The sequence below is a fragment of the Triturus cristatus genome, chromosome 7, assembly GCF_964204655.1.
Source record: "Triturus cristatus chromosome 7, aTriCri1.1, whole genome shotgun sequence".
Lineage (NCBI taxonomy): Eukaryota > Metazoa > Chordata > Amphibia > Caudata > Salamandridae > Triturus > Triturus cristatus.
The window spans coordinates 256,606,453-256,627,867 of record NC_140590.1 but is presented as its reverse complement, the minus strand read 5'-3'; the positions used below and the strand labels follow the sequence as shown (position 1 = coordinate 256,627,867).

The 21,415-nt window shown below is 45.3% G+C and overlaps 1 protein-coding gene across 3 annotated transcripts in view; it reads left to right on the top strand.

The window, feature by feature from the left end:
• LOC146809338 (E3 SUMO-protein ligase ZBED1-like) overlaps nucleotides 1-21,415 on the top strand; it is a 181,536-nt gene that overhangs the window by 110,751 nt on the left and 49,370 nt on the right. For all 3 annotated transcript variants that reach the window (XM_085616133.1, XM_085616134.1, XM_085616135.1), the window contains one exon: nucleotides 8,659-8,816. In XM_085616133.1, the coding sequence (XP_085472259.1) occupies nucleotides 8,659-8,816 (158 nt within the window). The remainder of the gene's footprint in view (nucleotides 1-8,658; nucleotides 8,817-21,415) is intronic.

Genomic DNA, 21,415 nt, shown 5'->3' with positions numbered 1-21,415 from the left:
TTCTTTTGAAGTCTAATTTATCTACAGTAAAGACACGCCAGACTTGGCGCGAAGGTACTTCACATGGAATTACAGTGGCTCTGTAAGAAGTATTCCCCTTCAAATTTGAAATAGTGATCCGGGTACACCTGGGGGTCTGCAATGCCTACTCTGGGACCTACGACTGTTTAGCAAATGAAATAAATTAATGTTTACGGATTAATTTGTGTATAGAAACAAAAAAGTAACATTGAAAAATGTAAAACGTTGTGTAAATGTGCAGGAATTTGAAAATGGAGACGAAAAATTAGGTTGGTTTTCACTGACTGATTTGTGAGAGCAGTGCAAGTGCATCAGACTATATAGAGTTGGCCCCAATCGAATTTAGAATAGCTCCAGGCTTCACATAAAAGAATGATTGTGAATTGGATAGCATTTTTTGTATTTGTTTGACCTCTGTTTCCATGATTTTGTGTATTCTTTTGTAGTTCATCATCATCAAATAACTTTATTTCGCATTTAAGATAAATTCATAAAAGTACATAGTGCAAATGTCAGTTCAATAAATTAAGCTAAAAGGCATCATAGGCATGCATTCTTTCTTAAAAACCTAAAGCGATAATAAAATGTCACATAAAATTCATATCTATGTGTAATGGACAATGCGGTGCTATAGCTGCGGAGACTAAAAAAAATTAAAAAGGGGATAATAAATATCTTTCTTTCCTTTACATACAATTGGCAAAAAAATAAAATATGTCTAATTGATTGTTTTGACATTTTGTCGTTCAAATTGGCAGGGGTGCAGAATTCCTAAAGATCGACTCCCAAGACATATTGTTTGGGGTCAAGGACAACAAGTTTTCATGTTTATTTTGTCCTTGGGACAAGTAGGCCCAACCCTCTGCAGCACAAACCCTTTAGCTACCTGTTTACCGTACCACATTATTTGTCTGCAGCTAAGCCTGTATGTTAATGCTGTTTGAACTTGTATTTATGGTTCATTAATGCAAAGCCTTTATTAGTAGGGTGAACACTCTAAGCAAAACGTTATAAGCTTTGACTGCACTGCTTACCGTATACACACGTTTGCAAAGTTTAACATTATGAGACTATGTATAATACTCCCACAATGCCCTCTGATTAGATACAAATATTTACAAAGCTTAAAAGCCAGTTTGATGAGTCTTTGCTTTCAAAATAAAATGTTCTAAAAAAAAATGCAACTAAGAAATACAAACGTTTTGCTAAACTATTGTCAAGTTTTAGTCACAATTTCTTTGAAGCTTCATCAAGTAAAATATGTTGATGCATGCTAGTATTCCTAAAAAATATTCAGAATGAAAAATCAGTACAACCAGTTTCAAGGAGATTATGGGAAACCTGAAAATAACAAATCGGTGGCAAAGCCAATAGGTCTAACATTGGTGGTCTTTTGGTTTGTCAATACATGTCTTGTTTTAACATGGTTTCGTAAAACATAATTGTTGTGGGAGCTGCCAAGCAAACCCTCACCATATAACAAACATTGATAAAAAGCAATAATATTTTTTGGTCTCAAAAAGCATACAGTGGCACAGTAGTCCCTGGCCCTGAACAAAATTACTTTGTGTTTCGATATGCTCCTTGTGAAAGAACAGAATGCTGTCACTCACAGTAAAGCCAGCTTAGAGACAGAGAGAGAGAGAACATTTTTATAAAAGCAAAAGGTCTTGGTTATCTCAAGAGCAAATTAGGGTCACAATTTTTAAGATACCATGAGTGCACTTCTGTAAATGTCCTTGCAGTAGTTCAGATTTACTGCTTTCATAATAATTTACAGAAGTGGGCCGGGAAATCGTACTCCTAGAAAATATTTGCAAACTGCATTTTAGCATTAGCAAATATGTATGTGTAGATTTGCTCATGCAGAAATCTTTTGAGCGTTTAGAAGTTTACTTTCTCTCCAACCACTTTTTCCCCAATCTTAGAAGACGTTTTACATATGACCTTGCCAGGAGTAAATTTCAAATCTTTCTCAATATGCCGAAAGATTAGAGCAGAACTGGTGAAAAGTAGGTTTGCATAGACTCAGAAGTGCATTCCAACCCTGGAACTATTGCTTAACAGTACCCCCTGTCCCAGTATGTATATCTGTGAAAGGTGGCAAAATAAGGGAATTGCTAGGATTCAAACCAGACTATATTATCCCTGGCATAATCAGAGAGGCTATTATCAGAGATCTTCTATAATGAGATTGCTACCGTAATTTGTCACTGCACTACTTTGCACCAATGGGACAAGTGGATTTTTTTACAGAACAAGTAGATTTATGAAGCAACCTGTCCCATGTACAAGTAGATATTTTATTAAATTTCACACCCCTGGTCCCCGGATTCCAATACTGATTCATTGTGGGTCCCAGGTTTCAGTAATGATTAAGTGGGATCCACAGACCTCACAAAGTTAACCACTAATTCTATAAATAGTTGCTCTCTAGCACCATTGCCCTGGTCATGTTTTTCAGTTTCTAAAGTACATTGAGGCATGCTGTAACACCTTCCCATCTCAAAGACATATCCAGACTTCTGCTTGCTTGCCTAACTTTTGCGAATAGTAGTTTATCATTGGATAAGGAGTATGGAACTGGATTAATGTACTAAAATTATTGGTATTACTAAGAGAACTTGTTATTAATCCTTGCAGTGTTTAAGCAAGGGCACCATCCAAGGTAGACTTTTGTTGGACCCAAAAAGGCTATATTTGCCTACTGGTCATCCACACGAGGGTCCTTACCCACACATATGTTGATAAAGTTAGCATTTCTTGTTACTATGTTTGGTTATCAGAACATATTTCTTCTACAGTTAGACATCCAGTCAGCCAACAGCTTTGGTATATGGATATTGCCCCGATTACTAAAGGTAATCCTCATTACTCTTAGTCCTACTCTTCCTCGACTCAGTCATTCCAAATGAGGTAATATTCCAACTGACAGGAAACGCTTCTAGGTTCTACCGACCCTCCAGCCATGGGCTATAATAGCATATGCAAAACAATGAGGAGCTGCAGAGGAAAAAGACCCAAGTCGCCCTCCTCTCAATCAATATTCATACAAACAGGACTGGGTTTAAGAAGGTATAGTCACACTAGACTGTGGTTCAAATCCCTATATCTTAGGGTATTTTGTACTCCTCCCCTTTCACACACTGAGGTAGCCACCAACAGCCGTTCACCTTCAATTTTGTAATTTTTTGAAAGACAAGCTAATTAAAAAGGTTTTACTTAAGGCAATCCCCACTAATGACCTTCTTAGTGAAAGAACCCCACATTAATTATACCAAATATTTTTACAATCCTTTGAAAAAAATGAGAGAAAGAAGATGACACCTCACATGCGCAACACCATTTGAGCTTGCTGATTGGTACTCACCAGCTCTGCCCACTTTTATCATCATCGGTTGTCATCTTGTCCCAAAAAATAATAAATAATAGATCCAGTGTCCACAAAGTTAAACCCAAAGTGTGAAGGTATATAGTGCAAACATCACATACCAAAATGCGACTGAAAAGTGAAGTTAAAAAATGAAGTGGATGCACTTTCTATAGGACCAACTTTATTCCTCCTTATATGTGCACTCAATTCAAAACTTAAAAAGGTTGCTTACTGTGCATACCCTAGTATTATGCCAACATGTTTCATCGCCAAATTACTTGTAGCGATTTCTTCAGGGCAAATACAGTCGCTTGGCACCGATAGGGGACTCCTCTTAGCCTTTCAATCGGGGACTGCCAAAAGTAAAAACACACACAACACACATAATTCTCACTAGATTGCCGCTTTATCTCTCATGGATCTATTTATATCTCACGCTCAAGTTCACTATTTACCCTTATTGAGCCATGGATCCATGTACCAGCTCACTTATTATAGGTCACACCACGAGCTCCATTTGTGATTCCTCGCAGTTCATCCGCACTCAGCTGTAATGCAGATCTGAAAAGAATGGGGTTTTTTTATTAGTCCCTGTGACCCACCTCGTATTGTCTACCTAGCACTCGCTACACAGAGTTCTAACTAGGCTACGAAGGAGCTCCCACACTTCATTGTAGTTGTATGTGGTTATATTGCATAGTTCTGAGCAGCTATTCTATGCTAATCACAAGTAATGGGAATAAATATCATTTAACAGGGTCTCCGTCATCTCTTTGGTTAGTTACCGAGACGCGCCATACTCCTTTTAGTAACACGACCTTCTTAGCAATTCGGGAGATCGAGAAAGAGTTTACAGACTCTAAAGCTGTTTTAAAAAAACATATACCACCCTCCTTTTAAGTCGTCTCCTTACCACCCAAGGCCTCACGGAGCTCTGTTTCTCCACCGGTTAGCGGCATTCACTCTCCGCCTCTATTTTGAATCTTTCGCGGGACGACGACAACGTCCCCGCGTCATCCCCGTGGGCGCCATCTTGGATAGGGGTGAATTCCATAACTCGCTACACGCAAGTCGGTGATTTATAGTATATTTTTTCTTACTCTTCGTTATGTTCTTACTGAAGTGGTGTTTCCATGACCCACCCATAGTATGATGTATATATCCGATATTCCTCACATGAAAGGCAAGCCTGATAACTATTCCCGTATATTAGTATATATCACCTTCCTTCATAGACAATATTACCGTCGCCTAAGGGCGCCATCTTAAAAAAGGAGATGTTATTGAGCCCAGTTCATTTTATATAGGATTACCAAATACACAGACCTATTATGTTGGTACTCAACGCTTATCCTCTTAGTCGACGTCCCCACCTCCTATGGGCATAGTTCTAAAAGGGAGGGAAGAGAGAGAAAAAGGGGGGGAGAAGTGGTAAAGCACACACCCCACATATTTCCCATATCACTCCATCTATGCTGAATTTATGATGGATCCATCAATGACTCTCCATTGTTCTCTGATATTATTTTATTGTCTCATTATACGGGAACAGTCATCTTACAAGCAAATAAGGCTCAAACCATCTCTTGCTTACACCAGCAGCGCCCCACCAAAGGGGGAAAGAAAGGAACTCTGTGGCTATACCTTCTTAGACCCAGTCCTGTTTGCTATAATAGCATAGCCAGCAGAAAGCACTTCCAGACATACCAATGTAAATTGATACTTGTATAGCGCACTACTCACCCGCAAGGGTCTCAAGGCGCTTGTACGAGTACAGCTGTGGAATCCATCCTGGCTTTCCCTGTGAGGTGTCCACTCCTAGGCACCCCCAAGGAAGAGGCCAGGCATCCTTAGCGTTGTGGGGGCCGTTGTGGAGATTAAGCAAGCTATTGCCCAGAGTTGCAGAGTGGGACTCCATGATTGGAATAGGCACCGAGGCGAGAATTGTCAGGTCCGTGGAATTTATTTTGAGCCCAAGACCCGCCGAGGCGGGGAATTGAACCCTGGTCCCGGGCCAGACCTCTGCATCAGGGTCTGCCGCTCTAACCATTGAGCCACACTTCTCCACCAAGCACAACAAAGGCCCGGACCTGGACGGGTGGGTGGCAAGTATGACTGGGTCTAGGACAAGTAGGACTAAGAGTAATGAGGATTACCTTTTAGTAATCAGGGCATTACCTCTACATCCCTCGTCCTCGACTCAGTCATTACAAATGAGGCATACCAAAGCAAATCCCACACCAGAAAGCCTTTGTAACACCAGAAAGAAAGAAAGGAGTGAAGCATAGCAAACTGAAGAGTTTAATAACTGAACAGGTTCAAGGGGGAGAAACCGGCTCCACCGCACGCAACACACCAGAACCAACATTTACGCAATTATTCAGTGCGCAATTAACCCGGTAGTGCTTAACAAAGGTAGAATCAGAAGCCCACGTCCCAGCACGATAGATCTCATCTAGGGAAACTCCATGAAAAGCTGCCCGGGAAGCCAAGACACCTCTCGTGGAACGGGCCTGAACACCCGCAGGACAAGGCAAACCAGAGCCCCGATAATCCAAATCAATAACAGACTCGATCCACCGACCAAGGGTAAGGCGTGAAGCAGCATTCCCACGACCAGCCAGACCAAAAGTCACAAACAGACTGTCCGAAGACCGAAAAGCAGCAGATCAGTCCACATAGGTAGACAAAGCACGCGTAACATCCAGGGTGTGCAACAACTGCTCAGCCGGAGAAGGAAAGAAAGAAGGAAAGACCAATTCTAGCGAAGTATGAAAGCGAGAACGCAATTTGGGCAGAAACCCAGGATCCAAACAGAGGATCACCGCGTCTTCCATAAAACGCAAAAAAGGAGGGGAACAACGTAAAGCCGTGAGCTCACCCAACCTCAGAGCCGAGGTAATGGCCACCAGAAAGGCCATCCTAAAAGACAGGAATTTAAGGTCAACAGACCACAAAGATTCAAAAGGAGAGGCTTGACGCTCTTGCAGGACCATAGAAAGATCCCAGGGAGGCACAGAAGGACCAACAACAGGCGAGGAGAGGGAAAAACTCGGAAACAAACGATATACCAACAGCCCATCCGAAGAGGGCAAGGACCCCGGATCACGGAAAGCACGAATAGCCGCTCACTGCTCCTTCAGAGTAGACAAAACATCCTGCTTGTGGAACCCGTAAAAAAAAACTGCAGAATATCAGAAATAGGACAGGAGACAAATGACAGACCCAGCCCAGAGCTCCAAGAGTTCAAAGAAGCCCAATGATTCGCATAAGAGGACAACGTAGACCTCCTACGCGAGGCCTGCATCACAGTAATAATGTGGGCAGGCAAACCCCGGCCACCTAAAGACAGCAGTTCAACCTCCATACCGCTAAAGTGAGAGGGACCAGCAGGGGAGGGGAAGACGGCAGAAGCGAAGACAGGTATCGTGCCAAAATCCAAGGAGGACCCACCGCCAGGCTGAGCAACAATGGGAACCAAGACCTCCTGGGCCAGTGAGGTAACACCGCCACCACCTGAGCCCTCACCCTTCGAACCTTCAGCAGAAAGGCCAGGATTAGAGGAAAGGGAGGGAAGGCATACAGGAACCAGAGGGGATAAGGGAGAGGCAAGGCCTCCACTCCCCACGCACTCTGTTCCGGAACCCGGGAACAAAAGAGGGAAAGCAGACCATTTGTCCTGGAAGCAAACAAATCCATCACAGGAGTCCTGAACTTCTGGCAAATCAGCCGGAACACCCTGGGGAAAAGGCACAATGTCAGGGAGGACGGGAAGCTGCAGCTCAGAGCATCTGCCACCTCATTGTCCAAGCCCCGAATGTGCTGAGCCGAAATTGCCTGGAGATAAAGTTCTGCCCAACTAGCTATTGCGCAGGCCACCAGATTTAAGGACCGACTGTGAGTACTGCCCTGATAATTGATGTAAGCCACAGTAACGGTGTTGTCGTAGCACACTAGAACATTGCAACTCGAAGATGATCCTGGAAGAACCGGAGAGCCTTCTCACCAGCAGACCGTTCCCTCCAGTTGGAGGATCTGTGGGACTCTGAGCCCTGCCAACAAACCTGCACAGTCAATTGACCCAGTAGCCCCCAAACTGGAAGCACTGGCATCCGTTGTCAACACCACTGGCGGATCGGGATGGAACCACATACCCTGGGATAGATACACAGTAACATCCACCATTGCAGATCGGACACCACCTCTGGACAAACTGGAACCACTGAGAAATCCTGAACAAGGGAAGGGACACAGCAGTGAAGATGCCACAGCAAGGGGCGAAGATGCAACCTGGCCCATGGAACAGTGAACTCTGACGCAGCCATGTGACCCTGCACCTCCAATCACTGCAGCAGGGGCGCCGAATGCTGAGACAACTTTCTCAACAGCGACTGCAGGCAAAGGATCCGTGAAGGAGGCAGGAACACCTTGCCCAGAACAGAATCGAAGTCTGCTCCGATAAAGGACCTCTGGGTGGCTGGAAGAAGATGACACTTCAGTAAGTTCAGGAGAAAGCCATGGCTGTCTAGCGTATGAATGGTCGACTCCAGATGGCGAGACATTACCAAGGCAGAGGGGGCCTGCAGGAGCCAGTCATCCAGGTAGGGAAAAACCGACACCCAGGAGGTGAAGATGGGCCACCAGAGGGGCTACCACCTTGATGAAGTCTCTTGGGGAGGACCGTCGGCTGAACGGGACACAAAACTGCCAATGATGACCCCACAGACAAAATCTCAGATACTGCTGGCACTCCAGGGCTACGAAGATACACAGGCCACGCGTGCCTTCACCGGTGAGGTCAGGAACCTTACCCTCAAAGGCCGCGCGTGCAGTCACTGGTGAGGTCAGGAACCTTACCCTCAAAGGCCGCGCGTGCAGTCACTGGTGAGGTCAGGAACCTTACCCTCAAAGGCCGCGCGTGCAGTCACTGGTGAGGTCAGGAACCTTACCCTCAAAGGCCGCGCGTGCAGTCACTGGTGAGGTCAGGAACTTTGCACTCATAGGTCGCTTGCAGTCACCAGTGAGGTCAGGAAGCCTCACAGATCGCGCGTGCAGTCACTAATGAGGTCAGGAACTTTACTCTTTTTTTATCCTTAATTTCTGTCTTTGTCTATTTTTCAAAATTATTGTTGCCTATCTAACCCCAAGTGCTTTCTTCCCTATGTGCTACATTATTGCTATTCATCTTTTCTTTTAATCTTTTGTCTGTTTTTTTAGCTTAAAGCAGGTTATAACGTCTTCCTTTAACACTCATTTATCTGAAGGTATGTAGCATGTGCATCAACAGAAGAGGAACACAATCTGACTGTCTTCCAATACCGCGGGAAAATTTACTATCGTGCGTGCCAGGTGATTCCTTCAGGTGCTGAACTGCTTGTGTGGATTGGAGAAGAGTATGCCAGGACGCTTGGTTTGAAATTGGGTAAGAATAGAATTTCAAATGTGAAACAATTGGATACTCCAGTCTGACAATTCTAAAGCTGACATCTTTGTGACATATGCCAAAATTGTCCTGTTGAAAGGTAGAGGTGTATCAAAACTGTTGTAGACACTAGGTTCCATGCAGATTTAAAATCCAGGTAAGAGGATACAGATTCTGTCTGCTTTTTCGGTCGAGCCTGGGCAGCGCATGCGCTGCTCTGTGAGGCATGCTGGATTGTGTTAGGGACTAGAAGCTCCGCCCACCTTCTGCCCATATTTTTCATTGGCTTGTGTCATTGTTCACTGTAAACTATGGCTGTTCATTGGTCAAAAGGCTTAGTAGTCCCTCCTTAGTACCGCCTTGTCTCATTTTGTAACCTCCCATGGCGACACCCCGTTACGTGTGTTGTTACTCGGTAGTCTTTAATTACTGCCTCTGAGCACTATTTTCTGAAATAGCGCTCTCTCCTAACATTTTAAAATAAAAAATTCTAGCACACATTTCCAATGCAGTAGGTCTCGCATTCGCGAGAGTTTATGCTATTGGCATTGTAAAAGAAAATGCCTTTTATTTATCGGTTATAAAAACAACACCTAAATAAAAGGCATTGTTATTTACAATGCCAATAGTTCAAACTCTCGGAAATGCGAAACCTATTGCATTGCAAACGCTTGTTTCATTTATCTTTAGAGAAGTTAGTTAAAATGTATGCCATAGTGAAACTATGGTCATCGGGTATCCACATTTGTCTCTGATTTCTCCTAATATCCTAAGATTTCTAAAGTTACTAGCTGTTCAGAAATGTTGAGACATTTGAAACAGACAAATTGTGCAACTGCAAGTGAAGGCTTGCTGCGCCATAGTACAGATATTCCCATCAACCAACAGTGATATATGCTGAGCAAGCTTGGGTGTTGGTATTGCCGTAACTCTCATATTGTGGCCACAAACTGCGCTTGAAGAGAGTCTAGCAATGCGCTAAAATCTGAAATAAATATTTTCTGTGGATGCTGAGGAGGAAAATGATTTGTTTTAATAGGTCCCTTCCGAATGACGTTTTTGAAGTAGCCTCAGGATGAAGAAACTTCTGTAATATGAGATTTACCCAATAGCAATTAACTTTAAATAACCTCTCATGATGTCAGAGGGCATTTCCTCTCTTAAGTCTGTGCACCCCCGTCCAGACTTACACTTACAATAGAAAGGAACCATAGGATTTGTGCAATGTATATTGTGGTTTTCTTTAAAACCTGCTGATAGGACTGCTGGTTGTGCAGCAGTGGATGTGAATATGGATGTGGCCAGTCTGCAATATTCCCACCTTTCAGTTGTTTAAGTACTTACCACGGGCAGGTTTTTTTGTCACTGCATATGTTTGCCTCCATTCCTGTTCAAACTTCCTTTCTCCCGCAATACTGGTTTGGCTGCAAGGTGTTTCAATTTCTTCTGTTGGTTTCCTGATGCTCCCAATTTCCCCACAGGTCTCAGTGCATGTGCTGAGTATTTTGTTTATCTGATGCTGTTTGGGGTATAACCACCCTATGCACCTCTCCTATAAGTATGATTATTTTCACACAAGAATTTGGTACATTGTATATGACATCTGGATCTGTGCACCACAGCATTCAATGGGTTACAGCATGTAAGTAGATTGCTTTTCAGAAACTTCCTGGTCCCTTGTATTTCTTACCATGGACAGACGGACACACAGTTTGGGAAGGTATTTCAATCGAATTGAATTGTACTTTATTGTTCAAGTAATGAAAATCATTACAATATGCTATCATTACAAAACACTATAGAGAAGGGGAAAGAAGGAAAAGTTAAGACTCACAGAGTTTGCTTAAAACTAAAGAAAAATCATTAAAAACAACTGTCCGAGCTGGAGCGTGGAGATTGCTTCTGCATCGGGTGGCCCAGTTTGCGTGTATTTTTAGGTAGGCCCTGTGTCCGATAAAGTTAATATTTATTCTGGTTACTAGCCACGCCCACTTAGGCCACGCCCACCCGCCGCCATCAGTACTTAAACGCTGCCTTCAGCGCAACTTGCTTAGAATCCTGACAGCTCCTGAGGCGGAAGCCGGGAGAGAAACCTTCATTTTTTTAAAATTTGCATTTGTGTCACTAATTTCGCCGAAATACTTTGTACTTTTAACTGAACCTCACTCACCCGTTTTCCTCCTGAAGCGGGCTCTCAGTCACTAGAACAGCGACCCCCTCGCTGCAACGTTAAGGCATCAAACAAACTTCCCTGCCGCCATTCTCGGCGAGGGAGAGAGGCCACGCCCACTTAGGCCACGCCCACCCGCCCCTTTTTCTGCAACATTTAAGATGTGCAACTACCGGACGCGCAGCGGACGGGCGCAGCGGGCGCGCCGTCAGCGCGCCGAAGGCGCGCCAAAGGCAAGCCCGTCTGGGCCCGTCCGGGCCAAGACGGCCTTAGGCCTAGCCACTATGCCCAATCGGCAAAATGGCATCTCATACCCCAGAGACTCACTGCTTGCCTGGAACCGTGGGAAACACCCCCAGTGCAAATACATCCACAAGGAGGACACACCCTATGTAGGATGCACCCTCTGTAATAACCTCGAGGAAACGGAATGCCACCCAGGTCTCCGGCTCGGTCTTCTGAACTGCAGATCCCTGGTAAAGCATGCCCATGAAATCAACATCCTTGTCCAGGACTCGCGGCTAGATCTGCTATTTTTGACAGAAACTTGGCTAACCCCGCACAACGACTTCGATGTGGCCAATGCAACTCCCCCCGGCTACCAAATATGTTGCCTAAATAGGCCAATCGGTAGAGGCGGAGGTCTAGCCATACTCTTCAAAGATCACCTCAAATGCAGAATCGAGACCGGTTCTGTTAAAGACTGTGAGAACTGCTACTTCACAATCCAGATCTCTCCTTCCACCTCCCTTTCCGGAATACTTGTGTACTGACCCCCAGGATCCCTAGGGGAATTTACTAGCACTCTGATTGACCATATCCTACTCAAGTCCATCTCGGTCTCCAATTTCCTCCTCTTAGGGGACTTTAATATTCATTTCCTGGACCCCACGAATAACACCGCAGCAAACCTGCTTGCAGATCTCACCACAGCTGACCTCCTCCTGCAAAATCCTAAAGCCACCCACGAGAAGGGCCAACTCCTAGACCCCATCTTCTCTAACATTGCGAACCTGTACGCCCAGGACCCCACCCCCCTGCCCTGGACAGACCACATGCTGATTCCCATGCACTGGCCACTCGACACATCTCCAGGGCCTTCTTATAAAACTAGGGTACAAACCAGACGATGGCATAAATTAGTTCCAGAGGAATGGGAAGCCAAACTACGCAATACCATCTCCCCTTTGTCCACGGACCCTAATACCGCGGACAGAGAACTCATGGATTGGCTAGTCCAACCTCTAGACAGCTCCATTCCATTGACGAGCTCGCTAAAACACATGAAAAGAATTAGTCCCTCCCCCTGGTACACACCCGCCCTTGCCTCTCTCAAAAAGCATTGTAAAAAGACAGAACGCCTATGGAGAAAACACAAAACAGCTGAAGAGAAAAGCGTCTACCTCTGCTCCATGAAAGCTTACAAACAAGCCCTTCATGACGCTAAAAGGACTTATTTCGAGGAAAAGATAAAAAACTCTGCCTGCTCATCCAAGGAGACCTTCTCCATTTTTAAAGAACTCCTCCGTGTCCCTGCCCCCCCCCCAGAAACCCCTGGACCCCAAAGAAGCCGAGGAAAAATGCGCCATGTTGGCCTCCTTCTTTGATGAAAAAATAAAAAAAATACTCTCTTCCCTCCCACCTGCCAACTCCAACATCTCAGAAAGAGCCAAGGAGCAGACGCCTCCCGTAGACAAACCCCTTCTAGAGTCGCTCGGCCCGGTCTCGGAAGAAGAAGTAAGAACCACATTGGCCTCAACCAAGAGCGGAGCCCCTAGCGACCCGGTCCCCATACGTTTCGCAAAAATTATCATGCAGACCATAGTCCCTCAACTGACTGCCCTGATCAATATCTCACTGGAACACGGAGTGGTCCCTTCCACCTGGAAGGAAGCCGTAGTCAAAGCGCTTCTCAAGAAACCGTCGCTTGACCCCACTAACCTCTCCAACTACAGACCCATTTCACTTCTCCCCTGGATAGGCAAAGTCGCTGAAAAATTAGTTAACAAAAAGTTGTCGCAATATCTCGAGTCAAACCATCTTCTCAACAACTCGCAGACTGGCTTCAGACCTGGCCAAGGCACAGACACTGCACTCCTTGTGGCAGTGGAAAGAACCAGGGAAATCATCGACTCAGGAGGATCAGTGGCAGTGGTCCTCCTAGACCTAAGTGCGGCCTTTGATACGGTCAGCCACCAGGTTCTAATCCACCGCCTCGGGACTGTTGGAGTTAAGGGCAAAGCCCTGAAGTGGCTCTCGTCCTTTCTCTCCCGACGCTCCTATCAAGTATGGGAAGGCGAAAGCCGCTCCTCTTCCATCCCCCTCCAGTGCGGTGTGCCACAGGGCTCTTCCCTGAGCCCTACATTATTCAACGTTTATATGGCCCCACTGGAGGAACTTGTCTCACCCTTCGGAGTCACCATCGTCAGTTACGCCGACGACACGCAACTGGTGGTCACTCTTTCCCACCCCAAACTCGAGCCCTCCAACCTCCACGACTGCCTTACCAGCGTATACCAGTGGATGAGCGACTCCGCCTTGAAGCTTAATGGCTCCAAGACAGAGATCCTGGTCCTCGGACAAAAAACCACTAACATCCCTTCCAACTTCTGGCCCGCCTGCATGGGCGATCCTCCCACTCCCAAAAAGGAGGTCAAGAGCCTTGGCGTGTGGCTGGAGACCGACCTTACCTTCCGGACCCAGGCCAGAAAGACGGCCGGAACCTGCTACGGGTTACTTAAATCCTGCAGGAAAGTAATCCCTCTCCTACCCTTCCAGTCGCGCCTTATGCTGATCCGGGGCTTAATCCTATCCAGGTTGGATTATAGCAACGCCATCTACCTGGGCGCCCCGGAATCCACTTTCCAAACTCTGCAAAAGGCTCAGAACGCCGCCGCCAGACTCCTAACTAGCACCCCGGCCAGATCATCGGCCAAACCCGCTCTTAGGAAGCTACACTGGCTCCCGATCAAAGAAAGGGTCACTTTCAAGGCCCTCTGCCTGGCCCATAAGGCTCTCCATAACACCGGCCCCCCCATACTAAACAACTGGATCACCCCCTACAGACCCACGAGAGCGCTTCGCTCAGAGCACGGAAACCTTATCACGATCCCCATGGTGAAAAAGGCCCGGATAGGGGGCCGCCGCTTCTCGGTAAACACCGGACTCAAGTGGAACGCACTCCCTCTGAACGTCAGAACAGAGCCCGATTTACTTCGGTTCAGAAAAACCCTCAAAACTCTCCTCTTCCCCTAATCCGGTCTCTTACCTAGCCGCTCCCCCTCCTGAGCAACAAGGTTCTAGCGCTGGGATACCCTCGTGGTGACTACGCGCTCTACAAACTCTAAATAATAATAATAATAAAACAACTTAATTTTCCTTGTTTCGGTGCCAGGTACCTAGATTAGCTTATTTAGTCCCCTGGTCTTGATCTCTTTTAAAAAAAATTTTTTTTTTGTTTTTTGTTCCCTTGTGTGCCTGGGATTTATAATGAATGTAATCCGAGGCAGGACACTGAGTATGTTGTGGGCACGGGCTGATATTTTGTTTTGAGAATTGTTTAGTCGTAGTCACTCTTGGTTGATGGCCCACTGGTTACATGTTGTGTTTTAATGGTTTGTGTCAGTGCAGCCCGGATTGCGTCTATGAATTTCCCTAGTCGGGCAACAGTTTGAGATGTATTGGCTGACAAGCACAGGTCTGAAACTTCTCTGCATCATCCAGAGCCGTGAGACCTGCAAATTGGGAGTACCAGGCAGTGCCGCTCTCTAGCTAACTTTGGGCAGCAACACAGCAGATGAACAAGATTCATGGTGGTAACTACAGAGACAACAGGCGACTGAGTTGTCTTGCCGGGCCCAGAATGGATTGAAGTCCACAATGGCAGTGCGAGAAGTCTCATGTAGGTGATACTATTCCGGGCCAGGACTGTCAAGTCTTGCTAAAAATAGGGATGAGGTTTTCCCAGGATATAGGAGGCATCCAGTGTGGAAAGATCGGGTTGGTGGTGTAGAGATTCCAGGTCCCTTTCGAAAGATATTCTCTTGACCTGTGTGTTCATTGTCTTTTTCCAGGCTGTTGGCGGCATATCCAAATTGTGCAGATTTTGGGCTTCTGTTTCGAGTAGACTTGTAGCTGCTACCAACTAGGCTTGCCATGGAGAGCCACCCTCTTCAAATAGTGTTTTGATTTGAGCTTTCGGTGAGAATGCAGTGGCATGCAAGGTACTAATGTAGTATTTTAATATGTCCCCTGAGCAAGTGATATCCGGGCAGATGAGTCCCAGCTCCAGTCTTACTATGGCTCTCCTGGCTTGTTGTGGGAGAGCTAGAACCTTCTTGTAGGCAGAAATTTGGAGGTTCGTGAGAAGCTTGATGAAGGTGCCGGGAAAGACTAAATAACCGTAGTTAACCCCTTCGACGCTTATGACGGAACGGTTCCGTCATGCACGTCGGTTGGGCTGTGCTTATGACGGAACCGTTCCGTCATGGCCCCGCCCGCGCTCAGAACCTTCAGCACTGCGCGGAAATCCGCGCAGCGCTGAAGGGGTTAAGAGAGGGAACAAGTTTTGCTTTTAGAACTTTCAAGATGGGTTCTGCAGTCGGACTGTGAAGTAACAGGTTTAGGCGTCTCAAACTGTAAATAATTCTGGCCCCCTTCCTTCTTAGATGTTTCAAGTGGGCTGTTGGTTTTGCCCCTTCCAATAGCCTGATGCCCTGGTAGTTATAACTTGTGCATGTTTTAATTTGCAGATCGCCTAGGTGCCATTTTGCTGTTTTCTTTCTGTGGTACTTCCCAAAGATAATTATCCTGGTCTTCTCCTGGTTCGGCAGGAGGTTGTTCTTTTAATTATACATGTGTAGGGCATTTAGAGCTTTCTGTAGGACAGTCCGCGTGTGATTCATTATTGCGATATCATCGGATTACTGAGGGATTTGGAGCTGTACTTTCCCCAACCTTGGTGTTAGTAAACTTGCAGCTTCCAGGGCTTTTCCCAGGTCTGCAGTGTAGAGATTAAAGAGAAGAGGGGTGAGGACACCTCCTTGTTTCAGGTCGATGTTGGTTGATACCTTAGCAGTTACAGTGGTTTGGCTGGTCTTGATACGGACCCAGATCCCTTGATGTAGTGCGATTATTGCCTATAGCAACTGTTGGGGGGATTCCCCTGGAGTCTAGTTTTTTCCACAGCTTCCCTCTATCAACCCGGTCAAATGCTGCACTGTAGTCTACAAAACAGCAAAAGAGGGGTAATGGTGCTGGCTGGGTCAGCCGATGTGACAGGTGACCCAGTACTAGGATGTTATCCGTGGGGGAACATTCATGCCTAAAACCAGATTGAAAGAGGGGAAGGATGTTGTTGTCTTTTGCCCAGGCTTCTAGTTCTTTCAGTAGTATTCTTGCATATTCTTTCACTTCTATGTCTAATAGAGCAATAAGGCGATAGTTTTCTGGTTTCGTGCTGTCCACTTTTTTATAAATGGGGAAAAGAATGGAGCCTTTCCAGGACGATAGGACAGTTGAAGTGGCATTAGCGTACTTGAAGAGTGGTGTGAGCTGTTCTGCCCAGAATACATGTGAGGCTTTAAACACTGATGCAGGGACCCCGTTGGGTCCTGGGGCGCCGTCTGTCCTCATTTTGTTTGATTAAGGTGGTTACCTCGGCCTCTGTGATGTTAGGTGTTTTAACAGCCTTGTATGTAACTGGGAGAGGTTGTTGAGGAGTATAGGACATGTTCTGTTGCCTAGAGTATAACTGCTTTGCGCGTTTGACCCACACAGCTGCGGCCACTCCATTCCCTTTTGTCTGGCCGGTGTTACTATGTTGGTTACTGTATTTCCAGAGTTGGAGGGTGAATATTTTTAACCATTCTGCCTCGATTTTGTTTTAGATCGTATCTCCCAGACTTTCTTTTTATGTTCCGCGCAAAGGACTGTTATTGTCTATATTTGCTGATTTTTGATTCCTTTTTTCTGGCCTTCAAGTGGCTTCGTTTAGTTGGATGTAGACCCCTTGATTTAATTTTGGGGGGATGATGCTGAGTGTAGATGGCCTGCATTTGAAAGATTCCAGATCCCCCCACCCCCCCAGGGCAAATTCTAATTCCGCTAGGAGTGCTTTTCAGTACTCCGGGGGGGGTAGACGGGGGGGGGGGGTTAATGGTGCACATGACTGTGGGGTTCTACTCTTTATATGTAATCCACTCCAAAAGTTTTGGGCTAAGATTTGTGGACCATTTTATTCTTCTCAGAACTTCATGGTGCTCTTCTCCAGTTGGTACCCCTAATGTTTGCAGTTGTGATGAGGTTTTCCCGTTTAGCAGGAGGGTTGCCCTCATCGGCCTGTGATCACTCTCATCGCTATTGACCACCTCGAAGTTGTTAAGGTATGATACCAGGTGATCTGAAATAAAGAAGTAGTAGATTGTGGACTTGTCTCTGAAGGTGGTGAGAGGGAGCCAGAGAGGGTCCTTAGCCATTTTGATGGCGTGCGCGGAGACCAAGTTTTGAGTGTAAAAAAGCTGCTGGAGAGGGGCCGCTTCATTGTAAGGTGGGGGGCGAATTTTCCGATTCCCCAACTCCCGGGTGTTCAGGTCCCGGACAATAACTGGGAAGTGTGAGACGTATTTGTTTAAAAGATGATCCATTTTTGTTGCCAGTGTTTTTAGTGCTTGTTTTATTTTTTTGCTGGGAGGCAAGGTCGACATAGCAGTTGATTAACAGAAGGCGAATTGAGTTATTATTACTTTTTAGCCCGCTAATGTGTGTCGCTTGCAGATCTAGGGTGTTAGTTGCAATTAAAGTTGTCTCTATTCTGCGAGCCTGGTTAATGAACATTTAGAGACCGCCTGATGCTCTCCTGAAGATATTGCGTTTTATGGCTTCGGTATGAAGTTCATAGAAATCTGGGAGAATTAAGGGCTCGGTGGCCCAAGTCTCTTGTAAGCACAGGATGTCGTTTTCTTGAAGGTATTTAATGACCGAATTGAAACCGAGAAGTCTTTTTAGTGCAGCTACGTTCCAAGATATAATGGACAGCTGTGTTTTAATTCCCAGGATTCTGGTGCTGATCTGGTAGCAAGCAGCCTATATGGTGTTAGTGGTGCCGTCGTGATGGCTGACCTTCTAGACTTGTCCGAGTTCCATGACCAGGCGTTTGCATTGGCCCACTGGTTTGAACTGTCCTGTGATCTAAAGTGCTTGTTATCCTATAAACGTTATACGATTTTGGCTTAACAGCTGGAATGTTCCCTAGATGGTTGCTCGTTGTCCCCCTTAGGACTAAGTAAACTTTGTTTGTTGGCGGGGGTACTGTTAGCACGTGTGGATATTTCTCTGGTACAGGTAATGCAATGTCAATGCCCCATTCTGCCATTAAAGATGATTTTTCTAGTCTAAGCCTCACACGGGTGTGACGATTCAGCCCTATCGAGGTTGATTCCCCATGGGAATCACTAGGAAGGTATTTTACTCTTTTGAACAGTCCACCCAGGTGAATCAAGCGAACCTTCATAGCCTTGCACTGGTTTTGCTGCCAAGGTTCTTAACATTCTTCATAGGCATGGCTGTACAGCCCATTTGTTTCTATCGGGCTGTTCCCTCATTGGCTGAAGGTATTGGAGGCCAATTTTGAATCCAGAGGGCCATTGCTGGTACCTCTGCCACTTTCCCCAGCTCCACCAGGTAACTACAGCATGCATAAGAGAAAGACAAAAAGGACAAAGATCAATTGAGAGAGGAGGAAGGGAGTGAGGCTGGTCTGAACATTTTTTCCAATGCTGATTTGGTTCAGTCCAGCCCTGCTAATAAGCTTAACACCAGGGCTTGTCTTGAAGTGCTAATCAGGCCAATGTCAGATTTGCCCCAAGGTATGCAAGTGCCGAAATGCATATTCCATGGTCTGGCATAGCTCCTACTGGTCCATGTCATTGGTGCATCTCTGATATTTTTCTTAGCCTGAGATGATTGTTCCTGAGTAGTAGTGTATTGACTTGGCAAATGTTCAAAAACAGGCAGGCTTCCATTGTACTGAGCAGGACACTTGTTGGCCATGTAGAGCAGCATTAGCTTAAAGGGATATCATTGGCTGCTTCACCAGTTACAGTAGAGGACTTCACTCTGGTGTACAGCCTTCTTGGTCTCACTTTGTGGCCGCCAGAACCATTGGGGTGCTTTGCTATGTTCACAATGTGGGTCCTTGTCAAGGCCAAGCTCTACCTCATACGCAAGGCATTGTGCTTCCTTATGGAAAACTGTGATTCAGACACCTTCTTTTGAACATCATGGACTCTACACGAAAGGAGCGAGAGAAGATTTATACAGATATGTTTTTTTCCATCCTCCCTAAACTACAACTGTATGAACTACAAAAAAAGAACATTTAGAAATAACTACGTTTGCCAGATGGCTGCAGTTGCTAGTTGGGACTTAGTAATATCCAATAATCTTTATATTAGGATATGGACTCTTACACACACGCAGTGTCATTTTCTATAATTGGACCCACTCAGCCCTCCTCACTGTGCTGACGCCCAAACGTCTCACATCTTCTATTGAGCTCTTTAGCGAGGGGATTATTTCTGTCCTATCTCCAACCTTATAGTACACTAGTGAATGAATAGTGGTATAATTGGCTTCTAGGTTAGTCATTCCCCTCAAAATCGCCTCAGGTTGACTTAACATTTATTTAATCTTCCAACCTATGACAACTGTAAAATCAAATACTAAAGGCTAGTTCCGATCCTTTTTGTAACTTCTTGTGAACATATTTCATCCCTAAGTAGCCTAACAAGGTCTGAAGCATTTCGTTGTGACAGGGGTCTTAAATTAAACCTACTAAAATAATGTTCCTTGTGTGGTGTCTGGTTATTTGTAATTGTGTATGGTTAGTGAACTGAATTAAAGTGGTGCTGTACTCCTCTAGACCTCCCATGTGAAAAGATTCAACATCTCAGATCCTCCCCTCTCCTTTTATTAGAGTTCCAAACAGCAACCACAGTCCCGTTACAAGAGCAGTTATTTCACACTTTTCCTTTCTGGTTCTTCATGGATTTTCTGGAGATGTTTATGTCTGCATTTGCTTCTTAAGCTACACCCTGAACTTTGGTCACCAATACCATCCATAAGCTCAGTCATTTCTTCAAAACTGTACATCACTTTGTTTAAAGATTCAGTGCGGTTCCTTCATCGTCGACCTTTTGCACAATATGAGCTTGTCACTGCTTCCTCAATTACAGATGTGTTCTTTTTCAGTATTGGAGTGCGACAGCTGTACTAAATATCTTTGTGACATTCATGAAGTGCCCTGTAAGGAGTGTTGGAACTGTTTGTCAGTTGCACTAACCAGTAGAAAATCCTATTGCTACTACTTGGGTGACTCATGGACACTCCTGACCCAGCCCATCTCATGAAAGCTCAGTCCTGCTTCTTTTGCTAGTTTGAAAGGACGTTTGCATTGTAATCGTGCTATAGGTTCACATGCTGTGCGTAATCCTGCAGACTAATGGGTGGATTAGAAGTTTGTTGATTTTCATATTTAAAATTGCCGGCATCCACCATGGGTGTGTACTTAATGGCAAAACTTCTTGTAGTGTTGTCTGTCCTACTTAATTTAAAAAAGTTAAGGGAAGGGGTCACTGCAAACTTTCAGAAAGTTGTTTAGCACTGTTCTGGCACTCCCCTGGTAAAGGAGCTAAGGCACTATTGACCTAGTAGAAGTTTAGTTTTCACGTTGTGGCACCAGATGTGAAACTTGAAACTACCGCACAAAGAGAGGCATCTTCGATCCGTTCACCCAGTTTTTCAAGCTGAAAATGTCAGGACCTAGTCTCCTAGATGATCTTGGAGGCATAGATTGTGGGTTAGCTAGATGAGGCGATGAAGCATACAAAGAATGTTTTGAAAAGCCAGCAACAATATCGGTCGTTGGAAGGCCTAATTTTTGTTAGAGGTGGCCCAGAACCACATTTAGACCTTTTGACCACAGTCAGGGAAAGATCAATTAACCCAGGGGCATTGGCAGAGAGGGCAAAATCTTAGACAATGAGATTGGAAAGAAAGCACAGATAGCAAGAACTACAGCTTGTTGGCTAAATTTGATAGAAGTCCATAGACAATCAATCTTTTTCTGATGAATGCCAGAGCGTATAGTGGTTGATCCAAAGTGAACACAGCTTTGCAAATATATTTTTGTAGAAGCTTCTCTGTGGATGCTGCAGAAGTGGGAGGGAAGGAAATAACTTGGTTCAAGTCTGCAGCTAAAAGTGACATTTGTAAAGCATGATGTGTAGGCAAAGGCGCAGAGTATGCCGGAATAGTTCAAGCCTTGGGTAAGATGAAGAAAGCAACATAAGCTGCTTTGGCTGTGGGATCACCATAAAGTGTGCCATCACGGTTGTAGGGGAAGTGCACTCACAAGAATACTGTTAGGCCG